The 20,149-nt window shown below is 36.4% G+C and overlaps 2 protein-coding genes across 2 annotated transcripts in view; both read right to left on the bottom strand.

The window, feature by feature from the left end:
* LOC138333616 (uncharacterized) overlaps window positions 1-20,149 on the bottom strand; it is a 97,743-nt gene that overhangs the window by 11,669 nt on the left and 65,925 nt on the right. The window contains exon 6 of the mRNA XM_069282093.1: window positions 2,840-2,911. Within this exon, the coding sequence (XP_069138194.1) occupies window positions 2,840-2,911 (72 nt within the window). The remainder of the gene's footprint in view (window positions 1-2,839; window positions 2,912-20,149) is intronic.
* Window positions 11,322-18,800, bottom strand: LOC138334001 (uncharacterized PE-PGRS family protein PE_PGRS20-like). The gene is made up of 3 exons (XM_069282726.1): window positions 18,650-18,800; window positions 11,613-12,427; window positions 11,322-11,326 (listed from the first exon to the last, which is right to left on the bottom strand). The coding sequence occupies exons 2-3, from the start codon at window positions 12,424-12,426 to the stop codon at window positions 11,322-11,324; spliced, it is 819 nt and encodes a 272-aa protein (XP_069138827.1). The 5' UTR covers window position 12,427; window positions 18,650-18,800.

Genomic DNA, 20,149 nt, shown 5'->3' with positions numbered 1-20,149 from the left:
ACATTAGAGGCCTTATATACTATATAACTGAACATAGAATGACAACAAATCTTAGCACATGATATAGTTAACCCCTATGACCTTGAATAGATGTTTTTGAAAGAAATAATTTAAATGAACATACCAACAAGATTTATGCCTATATCAGTTGTCTGAACATCTTTGCCATTAAGATTATCTCCCTTTAGTTTGGGATATTTATGATAAACAAGAGGCCCATGGGCCTTAACGGTCTTCTGACTCATGGCACAAAACAACAAAGTCAGAGTATAAAGTAGTGGTTAATAATTAATATATATTAGCAATACAAGGAACTCCTTTGTTGAATATTTAAGTTTCTGAAATAGGTAAAGGTCATTTGTTGAACAAACTTGGTAGCCCTTCATCCATTTATAGTTGTAACCCATTCAAGGATTATGGCGGAGTAAGATTTCAAAGCCAAATTTCAGCAAAGCTCCCATTTTGGACCCCCATGTTTGCGTGCTGTTTGCCATCCCTTGAAACCCCTATAGATCAATTTTCGTTGAGATCAGAGACCGAAACCTGAAAACATGAAGTGGGCCAGTGGCCATCTTGGATAACCAAAATCTTTATATAAAATATGATTGTCCTTCCCTAATGATGTTTTAAACCAAATATGGAAAAAAACCACTCAAGAGTTAAGGAGTAGGATTTGAAAGATAAATTTCATTGAAGTTCCCCCTTCTGAGCCCCATCCCTCTGTCCCCTGGGGTCAGACCTAACTCCTTCATATAAAATATGATTGTCCTTCCCAAATGATGTTTCACACCAAATATGGATGAAATCCATCCAAGGATGAAGTAGGACTAAGATTTTAAAGCTTAAATTAAGAAAATTTGCCCTTTTGGGGCCCCGCACCTCTGCCCCTAGGGGTCATACCTATCACATTTACATAAAAAAAATGATTGTCTTTCCCCAATGATGTATCATACCAAATATGGATAAAATCAATCCAAGGATGAAAGAGGAGTAGAATTTTAAAGCTTAAAATAAGAAAATTTGCCCTTTCGGGGCCCCACCCAGCCCCTAGGGGTCGGACCAGGCTCATTTATATAAAATATGATTGTCCTTCCCCAATGATGTTTCATACCAAATATGGATGAAATCAATCCAAGGATGAAAGAGGAGTAGGATTTTAAAGCTTAAAATAAGAAAATTTGCCCTTTTGGGGCCCCACCCCTCAGCCCCTAGGGGTCAGACCAGGCTCATTTATATAAGATATGATTGTCCTTCCCCAATGATGTTTCACACCAAATATGGATGAAATCCATCCAAGGATGAAGGAGGAGTAGGATTTTAAAGTTTAAAATAAGAAAATTTGTCCTTTTGGGGCCCCACCCCTCAGCCCCTAGGGGTCAGACCAGGCTTATTGATATTAAATATGATTGTCCTTCCCCAATAATGTTTCATACCAAATATGGATGAAATCAATCCAAGGATGAAGGAGGAGTAGGATTTTAAAGCTTAAAATAAGACAAGAGGCCCATGGGCCTTAACGGTCATCTGACTCAATGTGGCACAAAACAATAAAGTCACAGTATAAAGTATTGGTTAATGATTAATATAAACAATACAAGGAACTCCTTACTTAAATATGTAAGTTTCTGAAAAAGGTAAATGTTATTTGTTGAACAAACTTGGTAGCCCTTCATCCAAATATGGTCGAAACCCATTCAAGGATTAATATAAGGAGGAGTCAGATTTTAAAGCCAAATTTCAGCAAAGCTCCCATTTTAGACCTAAGTCATACTATCCCCATGGGTCTTACCTCGGTCCTTTATAAAATATGATTGTCCTTACCTAAAGTACCCCCTTCTGAATCAATTAAAACCACTATAGACCAATTTTCATTGAGATCGTAGACTGAAACCTTAAAAGAGGAAGTGGGCCAGCGACCATCTTGGAATATTAAAATCTTTACGAAAATGTTTGCATGTTGTTCGGCATCAATTAAAACCTCTATTAATAGACCTATTTTCATTGAGATCGGAGACTGAAACCTTAAAACAGGAAGTGGGCCAGCGGCCATCTTGGAATTACCAAAATCTTTACGAAAATGTTTGCATGTTGTTTGGCATCAATTAAAACCCCTATAAACCAATTTTCATTGAGATCGGAGACTGAAACCTTAAAACAGGAAGTGGGCCAGCTAAAATTAAGAAAATTTGCCCTTTTGGGGCCCCACCCCTCAGTTCCTAGGGTTCAGACCAGACTCATTTATATAAAATATAATTGTGTTTCCCCAATGATGTTTTACACCAAATATGGATAAAATTCATCCAAGGATGGAGGAGGAGTAGGATTTTAAAGCCAAAATTAAGAAAATTTCCCCATTTGGGGTCCCACCCCTCAGCCCCTAGGGGTCCGACCAGGCTCATTTATAATATGATTGTCCTTCCCCAATGATGTTTCACACCAAATATGGATAAAATTCATCCAAGGATGGAGGAGGAGTAGGATTTTAAAGCCAAAATTAAGAAAATTTACCCTTTTGGGGCCCCACCCCTCAGCCCCTAGGGGTCAGACCAGGCTCATTAATATGAAATATGATTGTCCGTCCCCAATAATGTTTCACACCAAATATGGATGAAAATCCATCCAAGGATGAAGGAGGAGTAGGATTTTAAAGCTAAAATTAAGAAAATTTGCCTTTTTGGGGCCCCACCCCTCAGCCCCTAGGGGTCGAACCAGGCTGATTTATATAAAATATGATTGTCCGCCCTAAATGATGTTTCACACCAAATATGGATGACCTAAAAAATCATTTTTTCAGCGATAATGATGCTACATACATCAAGTTTACATACTAGATACATACCTCGGTCAGTCATGCCCAGGGACATGATCAGACTGTCAGCGATGGTTGACGGTCCTTCTGTGTGTAGGGTATCTACAAACAATAAATAGTAAATATTCATCAACCTAATGCTTTTGATGAAATGGTAAATGCTAGGCAATGCCATAAGATATATGCATTTTATTTTGACAAAGCATAGAGTTATCTCCCTTGTGGGTATAGGTATCGATTGTAACGTCATTACTTTGTGAGCAAATATAATGTTGTTTTCTCTAAAAATATGACATTATACTCATGACATCATGACATATCAAACAGAACATTCCCATTAGAGCAGATAATTCCGTAATATACAAAATAGCTGAAAATAATGGTAGGCGAGTATATGTATATTAATAATTCTATACGGTGATATTCTAAAAGTATCAAGCAAGAAATACAGTCAAAAAATTAATCTGTTGTAGGAAGACAAAAATACTAATTGGCTGGTATTAACAATATACATGTATGCAACTGTCTAAAGTCACAACTTTATATGAGATTTTGTATAAATGACTGACCTAAGGACTCCCTGAGTTTTATGTATCATTAATGAACGTTTTGTACAAATGACTGACCTACAGACTCCCTAAGTTTTGTATAAATGACTGACCTAAGGACTCCCTGAGTTTTGTATAAATGACTGACCTAAGGACTCCCTGAGTTTTGTATAAATGACTGACCTAAGGACTCCCTGAGTTTTGTGTAAATGACTGACCTAAGGATTCCCTGAGTTTTATGTAGTCATTAATGAACGTTTGTACAAATGACTGACCTACAGACTCCCTAAGTTTTGTATAAATGACTGACCTAAGGACTCCCTGAGTTTTGTATAAATGACTGACCTAAGGACTCCCTGGGTTTTGTATAAATGACTGACCTATGGACTCCCTGAGTTTTGTATAAATGACTGACCTAAGGACTCCCTGAGTTTTTTGTATAAATGACTGACCTAAGGACTCCCTGAGTTTTGTATAAATGACTGACCTAAGGACTCCCTGAGTTTTGTATAAATGACTGACCTAAGGACTCCCTGAGTTTTGTATAAATGACTGACCTAAGGACTCCCTGAGTTTTGTATAAATGACTGACCTAAGGACTCCCTGAGTTTTGTATAAATGACTGACCTAAGGACTCCCTGAGTTTTGTATAAATGACTGACCTAAGGACTCCCTGAGTTTTGTATAAATGACTGACCTAAGGACTCCCTGAGTTTTGTATAAATGACTGACCTAAGGACTCCCTGAGTTTTGTATAAATGACTGACCTAAGGACTCCCTGAGTTTTGTATAAATGACTGACCTAAGGACTCCCTGAGTTTTGTATAAATGACTGACCTAAGGACTCCCTGAGTTTTGTATAAATGACTGACCTAAGGACTCCCTGAGTTTTGTGTAAAATGACTGACCTAAGGACTCCCTGAGTTTTGTAGCAAATGACTGACCTACAGGACTCCCTGAGTTTTATAAATGGAGCATAATGACACTAACAAATGACTGACCTACAGACTCACCTGAGTTTTGTATAAATGACTGACCTAAGGACTCCCTGAGTTTTGTAAAATGACTGACCTAAGGACTCCCTGAGTTTTGTATAAATGACTGACCTAAGGACTCCCTGAGTTTTGTATAAATGACTGACCTAAGGACTCCCTGAGTTTTGTATAAATGACTGACCTAAGGACTCCCTGAGTTTTGTATAAATGACTGACCTAAGGACTCCCTGAGTTTTGTATAAATGACTGACCTAAGGACTCCCTGAGTTTTGTATAAATGACTGACCTAAGGACTCCCTGAGTTTTGTATAAATGACTGACCTAAGGACTCCCTGAGTTTTGTATAAATGACTGACCTAAGGACTCCCTGAGTTTTGTATAAATGACTGACCTAAGGACTCCCTGAGTTTTGTGTAAATGACTGACCTAAGGACTCCCTGAGTTTTGTATAAATGACTGACCTAAGGACTCCCTGAGTTTTGTGTAAATGACTGACCTAAGGACTCCCTGAGTTTTGTATAAATGACTGACCTAAGGACTCCCTGAGTTTTGTGTATAAATGACTGACCTAAGGACTCCCTGAGTTTTTGTATAAATGACTGACCTAAGGACTCCCTGAGTTTTGTATAAATGACTGACCTAAGGACTCCCTGAGTTTTGTATAAATGACTGACCTAAGGACTCCCTGAGTTTTGTGTAAATGACTGACCCTATGGACTCCCTGAGTTTTGTATAAATGACTGACCTAAGGACTCCCTGAGTTTTGTGTAAATGACTGACCTAAGGACTCCCTGAGTTTTGTGTAAATGACTGACCTAAGGACTCCCTGAGTTTTGTGTAAATGACTGACCTAAGGACTCCCTGAGTTTTGTATAAATGACTGACCTAAGGACTCCCTGAGTTTTGTATAAATGACTGACCTAAGGACTCCCTGAGTTTTGTAAAATGACTGACCTGGACTCCCTGAGTTTTGTATAAATGACTGACCTAAGGACTCCCTGAGTTTTGTATAAATGACTGACCTAAGGACTCCCTGAGTTTTGTATAAATGACTGACCTAAGGACTCCCTGAGTTTTTGTATAAATGACTGACCTAAGACTCCCTGAAGTATAAATGACTGACCTAAGGACTCCCTGAGTTTTGTATAAATGACTGACCTAAGGACTCCCTGAGTTTTGTATAAATGACTGACCTAAGGACTCCCTGAGTTTTGTATAAATGACTGACCTAAGGACTCCCTGAGTTTTGTATAAATGACTGACCTAAGGACTCCCTGAGTTTTGTATAAATGACTGACCTAAGGACTCCCTGAGTTTTGTAAATGACTGACCTAAGGACTCCCTGAGTTTTGTATAAATGACTGACCTAAGGACTCCCTGAGTTTTGTATAAATGACTGACCTAAGGACTCCCTGAGTTTTGTGTAAATGACTGACCTAAGGACTCCCTGAGTTTTTGTATAAATGACTGACCTAAAGGACTCCCTGAGTTTTGTATAAATGACTGACCTAAGGACTCCCTGAGTTTTGTATAAATGACTGACCTAAGGACTCCCTGAGTTTTGTATAAATGACTGACCTAAGGACTCCCTGAGTTTTGTATAAATGACTGACCTAAGGACTCCCTGAGTTTTGTAAAATGACTGACCTAAGGACTCCCTGAGTTTTTTGTATAAATGACTGACCTAAAGGACTCCCTGAGTTTTGTATAAATGACTGACCTAAGGACTCCCTGAGTTTTGTGTAAATGACTGACCTAAGGACTCCCTGAGTTTTGTATAAATGACTGACCTAAGGACTCCCTGAGTTTTGTATAAAATGACTGACCTAAGGACTCCCTGAGTTTTGTATAAATGACTGACCTAAGGACTCCCTGAGTTTTGTATAAATGACTGACCTAAGGACTGCCCTGATTTTGTATAAATGACTGACCTAAGGACTCCCTGAGTTTTTGTATAAATGACTGACCTAAGGACTCCCTGAGTTTTGTATAAATGACTGACCTAAGGACTCCCTGAGTTTTGTATAAATGACTGACCTAAGGACTCCCTGAGTTTTGTAATAAATGACTGACCTAAGGACTCCCTGAGTTTTGTATAAATGACTGACCTAAGGACTCCCTGAGTTTTGATAAATGACTTTTGTATAAATGACTGACCTAAGGACTCCTGAGTTTTTTGTATAAATGACTGACCTAAGGACTCCCTGAGTTTTGTATAAATGACTGACCTAAGGACTCCCTGAGTTTTGTATAAATGACTGACCTAAGGACTCCCTGAGTTTTGTATAAATGACTGACCTAAGGACTCCCTGAGTTTTGTATAAATGGACTGACCTAAGGACACCCTGAGTTTTGTATAAATGACTGACCTAAGGACTCCCTGAGTTTTGTATAAATGACTTTTTGGTATAAATCCCTGAGTTTGAACTTAAGGACTTCCCTGAGTTTTGTATCAATGTAAATGACTGACCTAAGGACTCCCCTGAGTTTTGTATAAATGTACCTTATAAAAGGACTCGACCCTGAGTTTTTGTATACATGACTGACCTAAGGACTCCCTGAGGGGTTTGTATAAATTGACTGACTCTGGAACTCCTAGAGGATCCCTGGAATCCTGAGTTCGTGTAGTAATTGGTGAGGGTTAGCCACTGACTCTCTTCCCAAACACAATAAGAGCAATTTTCCTCCAAGCCCATTGTCCTTCGCTCCTTCTTCAATAACCTACATGTATTCAAAGGTAATTTTGTTACAGATTTTACAAATTAACTAAGAGAACAATACTGGAATGCTCAAACCTACTGACACAAAATTCAAAATAATAAACTAGATTATTTACTTAACATGTAACCATAGCAATAAATAATCTGATGATAAAATAAATAATAAACAGCCTATGCATGATTGTTGACCTAGATAGACCATTGGTCTAGTTATAGACTGACACTCCTTCCCTGTAAACACTATAAGATTAATGCCATTATATAGTCCTCCAAGCCATTGCCCATCTACTGAACCTTCTTCATATACTTTAGTAATGTATTCAAAACACGGTAGACTTTCTGACCTTATCTCATCCCTTGAACGTTTACTAATATCTCACTGGCAGCCTTAGCCTGTTTTAAGGCTTGACCTCTGGACATCAATCTTTAACTATACACTAAATAGTTCAGCTTTGGCCCCGTTGCAAACTGATCTGGTCTATATATCAATCATTCCCTAAAGTTTATAATGACTTAACCTTTATGGTCTATGCAGCCCTAGCCTGTTTTTTAGACGATGACCTTGACCTAATATAACATCCCCTTGATGATACTGACCAGTAAGTATATCCTCTAAAGCTGACCTTACGCTATAAAACATCCTCGACCTTATTTTGTAAACCTTAGACGTATATCCTTTGTTATAAGCCTATTTATACTGACAGACCTACCATTAGTTTGTAAAGCTGACCTCCTTCTATGGCAGCTGCCTTAGCCTTTTTAGGACTAGGCCCCTGACCCTATAAAACATCCTTGACCTTCTCGTTTGTATACCTAGACCTGTAGATTATCCCTCTATGGCAGCCCTTAGCCTGTTTTAGACTGACCCTGACCTATATAACATCATTGACCTTAGTTTGTAAGCTGAACGCTGTAAGTATATCCTCTATGGCAGCAGCCTTAGCCTGTTTTAGACTGACCCCTGACCTATATAACATCATTGACCTTTAGTTTGTATACTGACCTGTAAGTATAATCCTCTATGGCAGCTGCCTTAGCCTGTTTAGACTGACCCCTGACCTATATAACATCATTGACCTTTAGTTTTGTATACTGACCTGTAAGTATATATCCTCTATGGCAGCTGCCTTAGTCCTGTTGATAGACTTACCCCTGACCTATAAAACATCCCTTGACCTTTAGTTTGTATACTGACCTGTACCTTTATCCTCTATGGCAGCCTTAGCCTGTTTTAGACTGACCCTTGACCTATAAAACATCCTTGACCTTTAGTTTGTATACTGACCTGTAAGTATATCCTCTATGGCAGCTGCCTTAGCCTGTTTTAGACTGACCCCTGACCTATATAAACATCATTGACCTTTAGTTTGTATACTGACCTGTAAGTATATCCTCTATGGCAGCTGCCTTAGCCTGTTTTAGACTGACCCCTGACCTATAAAACATCCTTGACCTTTAGTTTGTATACTGACCTGTAAGTATATCCTCTATGGCAGCCTTAGCTGTTTTAGACTGACCCCTGACCTATATAAACATCCTTGACCTTTAGTTTGGTATACTGACCTGTAAGTATATCCTCTATGCGCATTACTGCCTTAGCCTGTTTTAGACTGACCCCTGACCTATATAACATCACCTTGACCTGAACCTGGTAGTTTCCACTATGGCAGCTGCCTTAGCCTGTTTTAGACTGACCCCTGTAATTATTTGATCCTGAACCTGTAAGGTATACACCTCTATGGCAGCCTTAGCCTGTTTTAGACTGACCCCTGACCTATATAACATCCTTGACCTTTAGTTTGTATACTGACCTGTAAGTATATCCTCTATGGCAGCCTTAGCCTGTTTTAGACTGACCCTGACCTATATAACATCCTTGACCTTTAAATGTCTGACCTTGTATATCCTCTTGGCAGCCTTTGCCTGTTTTATGACCTATAACATCCTTGACCTTTAGTTGTATACTGACCTGTAAGTATATCCTCTATGGCAGCTTGCCTTAGCCTGTTTTAGACTGACCCCTGACCTATATAACATCAATTGACCTTTAGTTTGTATACTGACCTGTAAGTATATCCTCTAATGTATAGCTGTTCTGTAAGTATGACCTCTATGGTTTGTATACTGACCTGTAAAGTATATCCTCTATGCAGCCTTAGCCTGTTTTAGAGACTGACCCCTGACCTATATATAACATCCTTGACCTTTAGTTTGTATACTGACCTGTAAGTATAACCTCTATGACAGCCTTAGCCTGTTTTAGACTGACCCTTGACCTATATAACATCCTTGACCTTTAGTTTGTATACTGACCTGTAAGTATATCCTCTATGGCAGCCTTAGCCTGTTTTAGGACTGACCCCTGACCTATATATAACATCCTTGACCTTTAGTTTGTATACTGACCTGTAAGTATATCCTCTATGGCAGCCTTAGCCTGTTTTAGACTGACCCTGACCTATATAACATCCTTGACCTTTAGTTTGTATACTGACCTGTAAGTATATCCTCTATGGCAGCCTTAGCCTGTTTTAGACTGACCCCTGACCTATATAACATCCTTGACCTTTAGTTTGTATACTGACCTGTAAGTATATCCTCTATGGCAGCCTTAGCCTGTTTTAGACTGACCCCTGACCTATATAACATCCTTGACCTTTAGTTTGTATACTGACCTGTAAGTATATCCTCTATGGCAAGCCTTTGCCTGTTTTAGACTGACCCCTGACCTATATAACATCCTTGACCTTTAGTTTGTATACTGACCTGTAAGTATATCCTCTATGGCAGCCTTAGCCTGTTTTAGACTGACCCCTGACCTATATAACATCCTTGACCTTTAGTTTGTATACTGACCTGTAAGTATATCCTCTATGGCAGCTGCCTTAGCCTGTTTTAGACTGACCCCTGACCTATATAAACATCCTTGACCTTTAGTTTGTATACTGACCTGTAAGTATATCCTCTATGGCAGCTGCCTTAGCCTGTTTTAGACTGACCCCTGACCTATATAACATCCTTGACCTTTAGTTTGTATACTGACCTGTAAGTATATCCTCTATGGCAGCCTTAGCCTGTTTTAGACTGACCCCTGACCTATATAACATCCTTGACCTTTAATTTGTATACTGACCTGTAATTATATCCTCTATGGCAGCCTTGGCCTGCTGTATGCCCTCACCCTGCATACTCCTTGAGGTATCTAGGATCAGAATAGTGTTCATCCCCTGTGCTATCGGGTCTGTACAACTTGCAGCTGTAATAATTAACATCGAAATAATAGAACCACATAATAGCAAAATCAATACATGTGTATGTCAATACACACATTGCTTGTATGAAGCCATTCAGAAGAAGTCTTTGCAAGCCTTTTTGATCTATGTGACCTTGAATGAAAATCAAGGTCATATACATTTGCACAAACGTAGTCAACATTCATTTCAGCATTCTACAGGTCCAATATTATGTCTCTGAACCTTTTAGTTATTTTGCATACACCTGATATCAACATACTATATATAGGCCTGGACACTGCTGAGCTAAAAGCGAACTAGTTATGTATATATTTTCGTCTTTAACTTATTCACTCCCGAAAACGCATTTAGATAAGTTCTTCTAAATCAAAGAATAGACAAGTCCATTATGACATTTCAGGGGTGAATGAGTTAATAAAATACTTATCAACCCCAGTAGACATTTTATTTCGAAATAAGTCAACATACCGGTAGCATTTAAATTGATCACATCAGATTTATTATATATCAAGCGTACCTGTGGCTCGGACATAGCCAATGAGTTGTTGAGCAGGGTCCTGACTGCTGGCCTGATCATTACCAGCTCCATTACCTCTGCTAGGTAACCAATAACAAATAGAAGCATTATTACTTCAGCTGTTACCTAGGTAACCAATAACAAATAGAAGCATTATTACCTCAGCTGCTGGTAACCAATAACAAATAGAAGCATTATTACTTCAGCTGTTACCTAGGTAACCAATAACAAATAGAAGCATTATTACCTCAGCTGTTACCTAGGTAGAAGCATTATTACCTCAGCTGTTACCTAGGTAACCAATAACAAATAGAAGCATTATTACTTCAGCTGTTACCTAGGTAACCAATAACAAATAGAAGCATTATTCAATTCATTATTAATGATTTATTAATAATGTTATTTAATTTCCAGTTTTAAGGATCCGAGATGACCCTTTGATAATGAACTATATATCAACTATAAAATTCAACATTTCTCAATCTGCAATAAGAATATTTCAATACATCTATTTCCAGACTTCAAAACAACATGGACAAAGTAAGATTTACCATTGATTTGTTAAAGTGGCACATTCCACTACAACTTTTATTTTTTAACTCTTAGGGCGCTTATGGGGAGGGGCACTAATTACGGCGAATAAGGTACACAAACTGGAACCTTGGCAGGGAGTGAAAATTACATTATAACCATTTTGTTGCCAGTGTGTTCATTATAAACGTATTTTCTGTATTGATTTACAGGCAGTGGCAGGTCAATGTAGACTTACCTGACATTGCTGGAGGTAGTTGTGACTCCCCTCCATACTGAGCCGCCAATCCTCCTTGTCCCATGAAATTCTGTGGCGTGTTAAACATCCGTCTATTTTGGTCGCCACCACCATACATATTCCCACCGTTGCCACCACTATACATATTCCCGACGTCGCCACCACAGTACATATTCCCACTGATGCCACCACCGTACATATTCCCACTGACGCCACCACCGTACATATTCCCACTGTCACCACCATTCATGGCCCTCATACCAGGTCCCCCAAAGTTTGCACCTCCACCTGCGGATGGCCCCATAGTTCTACTGCCGAAATCCATCCCACCGCCACCCCTGCCTGTTGGGGGTGCTCTCATGCTGCCACCAGCTCCGGAGCTCGGATATCCTGGTAATCCGTTAGCACTACCTGGCCTATTCAATCCAGCAAAACTCCTTGAATTTGCCAAGTCACCACCACCGAACAAATTTCCCATGTTTCCTGAATTTGCCATGTCCTCTCCACCATAACCATTCATTCCTGGCGGAAGATTATTCATGCCGTGGCCTAGACCCATTCCTGGATTACCGTACCCAGCTGGACCGCCTGGCAGACTGCTCTGTCCTATCTGCTGTTGCTGAAGTTGTCGCAAACCCTCCTTACCCAGCATGGCTTCTAATGCAGCATTTCTGTCCTCTTCACTTAAGTTAGCCAAGCCAGCATACTCAGGAGGCAGATTACCTATTCCCTGTTGTTGTCCTGACATTCCAGGAATTCCACTCATTCCTCCAGGAGGGGCTCCAGGGCCTTGTCCAAAACCGTTAAAAGCCATTCTTTAAAAGAAAAGGCAACATTAATTACACTCATTAATTAAAATATGACAGGGTCCATAGAATTTTATTTCTCTGTGGACGGATTGCCTATGGAAATTCCACAGTCACTTTAAGAGATTGGGTTCTTTTAGAAATATACAATATGTACTGTACATTAAAGTGAAAATGTTACTTTATTGAATATCTTTTCATTGATTTAATGCTACAGTGACAAGTAAAAGTTTAGACAAATTGGCATTATAAACTTTGAAATTATCCAGGATCCATTAAAAAGATTTCTTATGTATTTTCATAACTATTAAAACTTTGGACATCAATCTTTAATTTCATTTTTTAGTAAACATTAATACATCTATAGTGGCCAAGTAAAACAGTCTTTTAACATTAACGGACCACTACTGACCTCCATCTCTGGGCTTTGATAAAATGGCGGGGTTCCTTATAGCTAGTTATAGCTGAGTGACAGATATATTGGTTCAATAATTATACATTTAGAGCTCAGATAAAACATCCAAACAAGAGCTGTGTGAGAACAAGTATAAATATAGAGCTTGTCTCTCATTCAGCCTAGCTTTACTAACAAGAATTTAACCCATTCCTCTCTCATCCCAAAGACCTTTCCATTTCTTTCTTTTCTTCCTTTTTGATAAGTATGCTGCCCGCTAGTTATATTTAAAAGTGTAAATACTTTTTTTCGAATCCTTAATTTCTGATATGCTGTTTACCACTTGAATTTTTATTTCAAATAAAATAAAGTTTAAACTAACCAATGGCAAGTACATTTTAGCCAATTGGGCCTCTTGATTTTTTTTCCCCAAAATATTTTCTGCTTTAAAATAAATGCCCATAATCCTATGTCAGTGTAAAATTTTGGTCGATAAGGAAGCATTATTTCAACTCCATTTGATCCTCTTCAAATTTTCAAGATGCTGTATAAATGTGTTTTCTTCCTTAAAAAGATTCCTACATCTTATGATGTATTGTTATATAACAGTGTTTCTTTGTTTATATGTTCACCATGTTAAACCTCAACTCATGCTTGCAAGCTGATACTGACACTAAAATAATTAATTCCATGTGTCAATACAGTAAAACATGTTTATTTCATTCCCCCATCAAGGTTCCTTATACAATAATATGTCTGTTATATGTATAACGTACTATGATTATAACGAAGTGATTTTTTTGTCCATTTCCAGATATTTGTTATAACTGTGTTTTACTGAATGTATGTAGTATATGTGTTGATCTCTTTAATCTGTTTAAGATAAACATGAAAATCAATCAATCATAAAGTTTAAAAGGAAAAGACATCTATTTAAAAAAATTTTAAAAAAAATCCTTACCTGCTGACATAATGAGAGTTTTTATAATTAATCAGTATGAAGTTAATTTAATACCTTCTAATTGCTCAGGTCAAACATTTGCAACCATTACATTATCTGTGTATAATGTCACTCTACGCAAGATAACGAATATATCTCTCCTGCAATAATATGTACTTCAATCTATGCGATATCAGACCTTTCCACATTGATGAAATGTTTATATAACATTATGTTAAAATTACATCCAGCTGTACATTCCTTAACATTACATACATATTCAATAACTTACTATATATACAATAAGTTATTATAATTTTACCTCACTTATTCTTCGTGCATTTTTACATATATCTGAAATACATACAGGAAGTTGACAATAACTGAAAGTGTAGATTGAGGAAGAAGACTTCGACAGTACTCTACATCTACTAAAACATTTAGTTTTATTAGTACATGTACTAAACAAAGATAAATCTACATAATATTGCCAATTTTATTATCTGATTAACTAATTCAATGTATGGTAAAATTCAATTGTTTTAAACATGCTTGAATCTAATATACATCAGATAAGTCGAATGTTTTGTTAGGCCGCAGATTTTTTTTTTCTCACACTAATGATTCAAACACTGAATAATCAAATACTTTAAAGGCCCACTACCTTTCCGGAGGAAAATTTAAAGGTTTCTTAAAACATCAATAACAAAATAAAAATTTAATTAGCAGTAAGTCAAATTATTTTCTAAATGTGCTTCACTGGTATTTACATCCCAACATTTTGATAAAGTTAAGGGACACAAATTTGATTAAAATTAATTAAATAAAACCTATTACCCTAACTTTATTCATTAACAATTACAATTTTTCAACAAATGGTAACTTTACTGCATCTAAATTTTGATTTTGTAATTTGTTTTTATTTTACTGTAACATTCTATTAAAAGCCAGGCCAAGCCATTTAAGGAAGTGCCAGGTTTAGGAGGTGGAGGAAAGCCAGAGTACCCCGAGAAAAAGCACTGACCTGCAGTAACAAATGCCTAACATGGGATTCTAACTCTAAATCCAGAGGTGGATGCCGGCTAGTGGTAATATGTCAGCTGCAACACCTTAACCACTCTGCCAGTGTCTTGATTTTATTTTATCTGGATAATTTTCATACGGAATAAACGGTCATAATAATTGCTATTATTAATTAATATTTATAATAATATTTGATTTAATCTACTATTATAATAGCTCTAATGGTTTATTTTTCAAAAAGAAGCAAGCAACACTTTTAGTCTTTAACTTAAAGTCAAAAATTTAATTTTAGAGATTAAAAATATCACTTCTTGGCTTCAAGATCTAGAGTACATAAAATTTAACTATTTCTAATTTCTTATGATAAACCGGGAAACCATGAACTGGTTATATTTTGTAAAATACAAATAGACGTTACAATCATTTCAAGTCAAGACAATGGCAGTCCTCTAAAACTACAAATCGTATAGACTCATGGATGTATTTGTTCAATATCTGACTTCAGTTAATAGCACTCATGAAGATAATGATGGGGAAATTGTGCTATGGCATGAAACTCGTTGATAATATTATTTCCACTTCCAAGCTTTGGTTATACATGTACCTTGCCCTATACACCAGGAAATATGTTAGCCATCAATATAAAAATTATATACACTGTGTGTATATATACATGTGTTTTAAAAATAAACAGCAGGGTCTGATATATATTGATTTTTTGATATATTAAGATTCATTACATATGAAAAATACTTAGTTGTGGTCATGCACTGTATAAACGTATACTAATTGGTCAATTTATATTGTGAAGCTATATGAATATTTCGATCTCCACAGGAATTTAACACTTATTCACTTATTTTATTCGATCCAATAACCGCCCATATCCCTATTAGCCTCCCTCCCCCTTTTGATTCCTCAATTTCGACTGCCCAGGCATAAATAAAGACTAAAACTATCAAAACTGTATTACTTTGTTTTTGCAATAATTTCGTCTTAGTATAAGCATCTTTTCATTTTTTTTCAATTTTCTAAACGCCCTGGGTCGTTATTGGGTCGAATACGGTAATATCAGTTTGTCAAAAATTGTAGATGCTACACTGGTGGCTTGATAATCAGGCTTGATTATGTTTGGAGGTCATGGGCTCAAACCGCTATATATCTAGCCTCTACATCTTCTCTTCTACTGTTATGAAGTTGGTGAGCTTGCCAGCCCTGGTATTTTCAGCATTTAAAACTTAGTGTATGCATGGTTAGTATAATAGTACATGTAGGGGGATACAGTAGGATACTTGAGAGTAGTTAAACTTTAGGACTAGAAGAATTAAAGAAAAAAGAACTTGAAGTATAGTAGATCATCGATGACTTGAGGACTGAAAATTCCTCAAATCTACGTTTTTTCCCCCTATCAAATGTATTGCTGGAGATTTTCCTTATTGTTGAGATGTTCAGGGCTCAAATTGTACATTTTTATCACTTGCTAAAAATAGTGACTTAGTTGCCTGAAGGACTTTACTGGAGCTGTAATTAAAGAGTCAGTATATTCTGGTTGTCTGTTTATGTGAAGAATATCCAGCCAAATATATATATACATGTATACACATGTATACATGCATTTGGGTTTAAGAGACAATTCAGTGAGGCTAATTCTGTTACATAACCATGAAGCAAAATATGGCGTAAATGTATTGTTCTACATTCTTTATGAAACATGTAATAAAAAATATTGACAAATTTCAAGACATTGTTAAGTATTTGGATTGAAACCATTGAAATTCCAAATCGTTGATCAATACAATTAAACAGGTACAAAATGTACACCAGAGGTCGACACAGCCAGAATGTCAGATTGCAGTAGCTCTGCAGAGATTGTCTGTTATATTTAAGACATGTTCAAGTTAAGTTCAGGAAGGAAAAGTGTATGCTTTGAGATCTGCAATTTCAGTACCAAAATTCACTAGAATGCAGGAAATCGAATATAGAAATTGAAATTTTCCCAAGAGGTAAATCCTCCAGACCTCCTACATTGTATACTCCTCGCATCTTTGCCTCTCATTTCTACGGGCCCCTACAACAGAATCAGAGCTGCCAAGGATAACAACATTGCAGCCCTCTGGTCTGCTAAGGCACGCTGTACCCATGTCTGAGCTAACTTCACGCACGATAAACAAATGCAATACATATAACCACTGAGGAGTTGATGAAATTATTTTTAGACAAGAGCATGCATCTAATATAAAGGTAAAATTTCTACTACACTGGGCTTGATTCAATAGGGCCACGGTTCATCATACAAGACATCCGACCACTATTGTTATGGGGGACAGTTTAAGCGAATATTTGACTACAGTGGGCATTTCTGGCATATCCCAGTAAAACCAACTAATCTAATTTCTATTAGAACTGGTTTGTTTCCGATATATGTGCAAATTTTAATATACTCTTAGACTGATGTCCTTTTATACTTTAATTTGGATGTGAATTCATTATGTCTCTGATCTTTTAATTATGATAGATTTGTCAATAACTTTAGAATATTAACATACCCTGGTAATTGCTAAAAAATTTCAAGATCAGACATGTTCAATTTTAGCTTCAAATTTAAAACTGGTATATATACATTGTAAGGAGGACATACAAATTATGGTAATTAATCTAATGTAATATTAGAATCCAGATGAGTTACATGAACTTCTTATTAACAACTTGTGGCCTGATGGTCAGTCGATACAATTCCATGAGGATGAGAGATTAATAGAATATTTCACCCCCTTTGGGAAGAGACACAAGAATCTTACCCCTCAAGTTGTCAAAAACGAGGCTTTGCCGAGTGTTTGACAGCTTAAGAATCTTATCCCATGGGTTGAAATTGCCTGTCTCATCCCAAAGAGGGTAAATGATCCTTTTTGTCTTAACCAATGTATCACTTTGTGTCTCTAATAAACGTGTCACTTATGCAAGCGAGGATGATGTAAACTCAATGAATCGTTGTCTTCGCCGTCTTTGTGACGTCATTTCATTGTTTTCGTGACGTACTGCTATTACCGCGACATCATGATACTGTTGTTGTGACGTCATACAATTGTTGAGCACGTGCAATGATCTTGTATAGCTTGTCTTTACCCTAGATTGAGATAGAAAAATCTCACACCGGTAATACTATGGCTATCCCTGTCTGGGGTAAGAGAAAATGTACGTAACGACTAACGTTGTATACAGATTAAAATAATGGAAATGAAATAAAAGTAATAGTTTACTATAAAGAAAGCTACAATGTAGTAAATGACAATTAATTAATGTTCCATTATGGTATATTTGGACCCTAATCAATTCATTCCATCATTAGCTTCAAAATAATATGCATATGTACACATAGATCTAGTATAGATTTAAAAACATCAAAAATACCCGAGTACTAAATATATATAGGCATTGTATGTGTTTTAACTATGTATGATCAACCACAGGGCCTCGTTACTAATGATGATATATATAAGATAGGTCACGTCTATTTACATACAGGCTTGACCTATCTTATATATATCATCATTAGTAACGAGGCCCGGTGGATCAACTGTACGCAGTAATGAAGATCAAACTCTAGAAGAAACACCATGATAATGGCATATATATCTATGCATGGAAACTTACATTTTAGTCTAGTTTCGGCTAGATCTGCCATAATTAGAGGAATTCGTGTCAACCTTATTTTCTCTAAACCATCATTTACTCTAAATAAGATTACATTTGTAAATCTAACAGAACTTAACGTGAAATACGAACAACTGAATTTTGAAAGATTGTGATTGTTGATTGTGAGCTGATCATGACATGCCAGACAACCTATCGACTTCGAAATTAGGGATATACATACCTTATTTCACTTTAAGTAATTGTTACATTGTGCTTAATCAACAGCTAGTTCCTTCATATATGAGTTGATATTCCCATGGCTTCAATTAAAATAAGCAACATAATGGAAATTCTTCATTCAGTGAAAACCCCATTGCTATTTATTTCTGAAACCGAAAGTAGGTATATACATATTTAGGAATGAAAAACAAACGAATTCTACGGATTTAGCCGAGAGCAGCCGATCCCCGTATAGGCTAGATTAGACGGTTAAACCGATTTAATCAGTGAATTTGTATTAAATAATTTAGAGAAATATGACTTATTTCAGTCTAATATTTAAAGTAAAATAGTTTACATGGGTAAGATAAAATGAGATCTTTGTAACTGGAAATAATATTCCTAGTCTGAACATTTTACAATAAATCGATTTGTCTGACAAAAGGCAAGTAGACTATGCCATTCAGTACATTGTTTATAAGGCCGTTTTATGCCACATATAGTCTTCTTTGTGTTATATTGATCATATGGTGGGCTACTCCAATCGCTTTTCGTTCGTCGTCGGTCCTTCCGTACTGGTCAATCCACAGGCGTTTGGCTCTAAAGACATTTTTCTCTCTATATATGTAGACTATATATATAGACTGTGTCACATTATATACTCGGATTAGAGCCAAAGACCTGTGGTCAATCCCTTCAGTGATATAGTGATGACAAATCCATAAAATATAGTTTTGACTTAATTGTTAAAATGAAAATGTTACCTTTATATCTAACATTTTCTTGCGCTTTTGTGCAATTGCTACATTGTGGTATTGTTATATAAGAATTTTTTTAAACAGTCCATTTTAAGTACGATAAAGTGTCACCTAAGTCAAAAAATAATTTTTTATAACAAAAAACATTGTTTTGTTACAGGAATGACATGCTTAAACTTTAAACATTGCCATGGTGATCAAACACAACAGGGTTTTTTTCAAATGTTCAGACTTGACATATTGATCTGTGATAATTGTCCAATAAATAAAAATAAAAATATGTGTCATATTCTCATAGTCATTTTACAAGATTTTTAAAACTGAAAGTGAGACATTTCTGTAGAATGTCTCAGATACATACATGTACACAAATACCTCGCGAAGATTACATTATGTATGTATCAAAATAAAAATCACTTAGATCTATAGGTAATAAAACATTACATATATATACATGTTTATATCATCTAACTGCAACATTCACGTAAAACTTCACACAGAGTTGAAGACATACATTTATTTACGATTTCTAAAAGAGAATAGTTTGAGATACAAATAAAAAAATTAGTTCTTTTAAAATATTGTGTATAAAAGTAATCTGTATTTATTCTAAAATGAACAGAAAAATGATGTAGATGCACAGGAGTCTATGGATAGCTACGCCCCTAAAATAACGTATTTCTAGAATAATTATTTCTGCCATACCTTTAACAGTATTGATGTGATCTCCTAGATGTGCATATACATATTGTATACAAAATCTA

Source organism: Argopecten irradians, chromosome 10 (genome assembly GCF_041381155.1).
Source record: "Argopecten irradians isolate NY chromosome 10, Ai_NY, whole genome shotgun sequence".
NCBI lineage: Eukaryota > Metazoa > Mollusca > Bivalvia > Pectinida > Pectinidae > Argopecten > Argopecten irradians.
This window is presented reverse-complemented; position numbering and strand designations above follow the sequence as displayed.

What these genes read in the sequence shown, in the direction of transcription:
- LOC138334001 (XM_069282726.1), bottom strand. Translation starts at nt 12,426, where the DNA reads ATGGCTTTTAACGGTTTTGGACAAGGCCCTGGAGCCCCTCCTGGAGGA.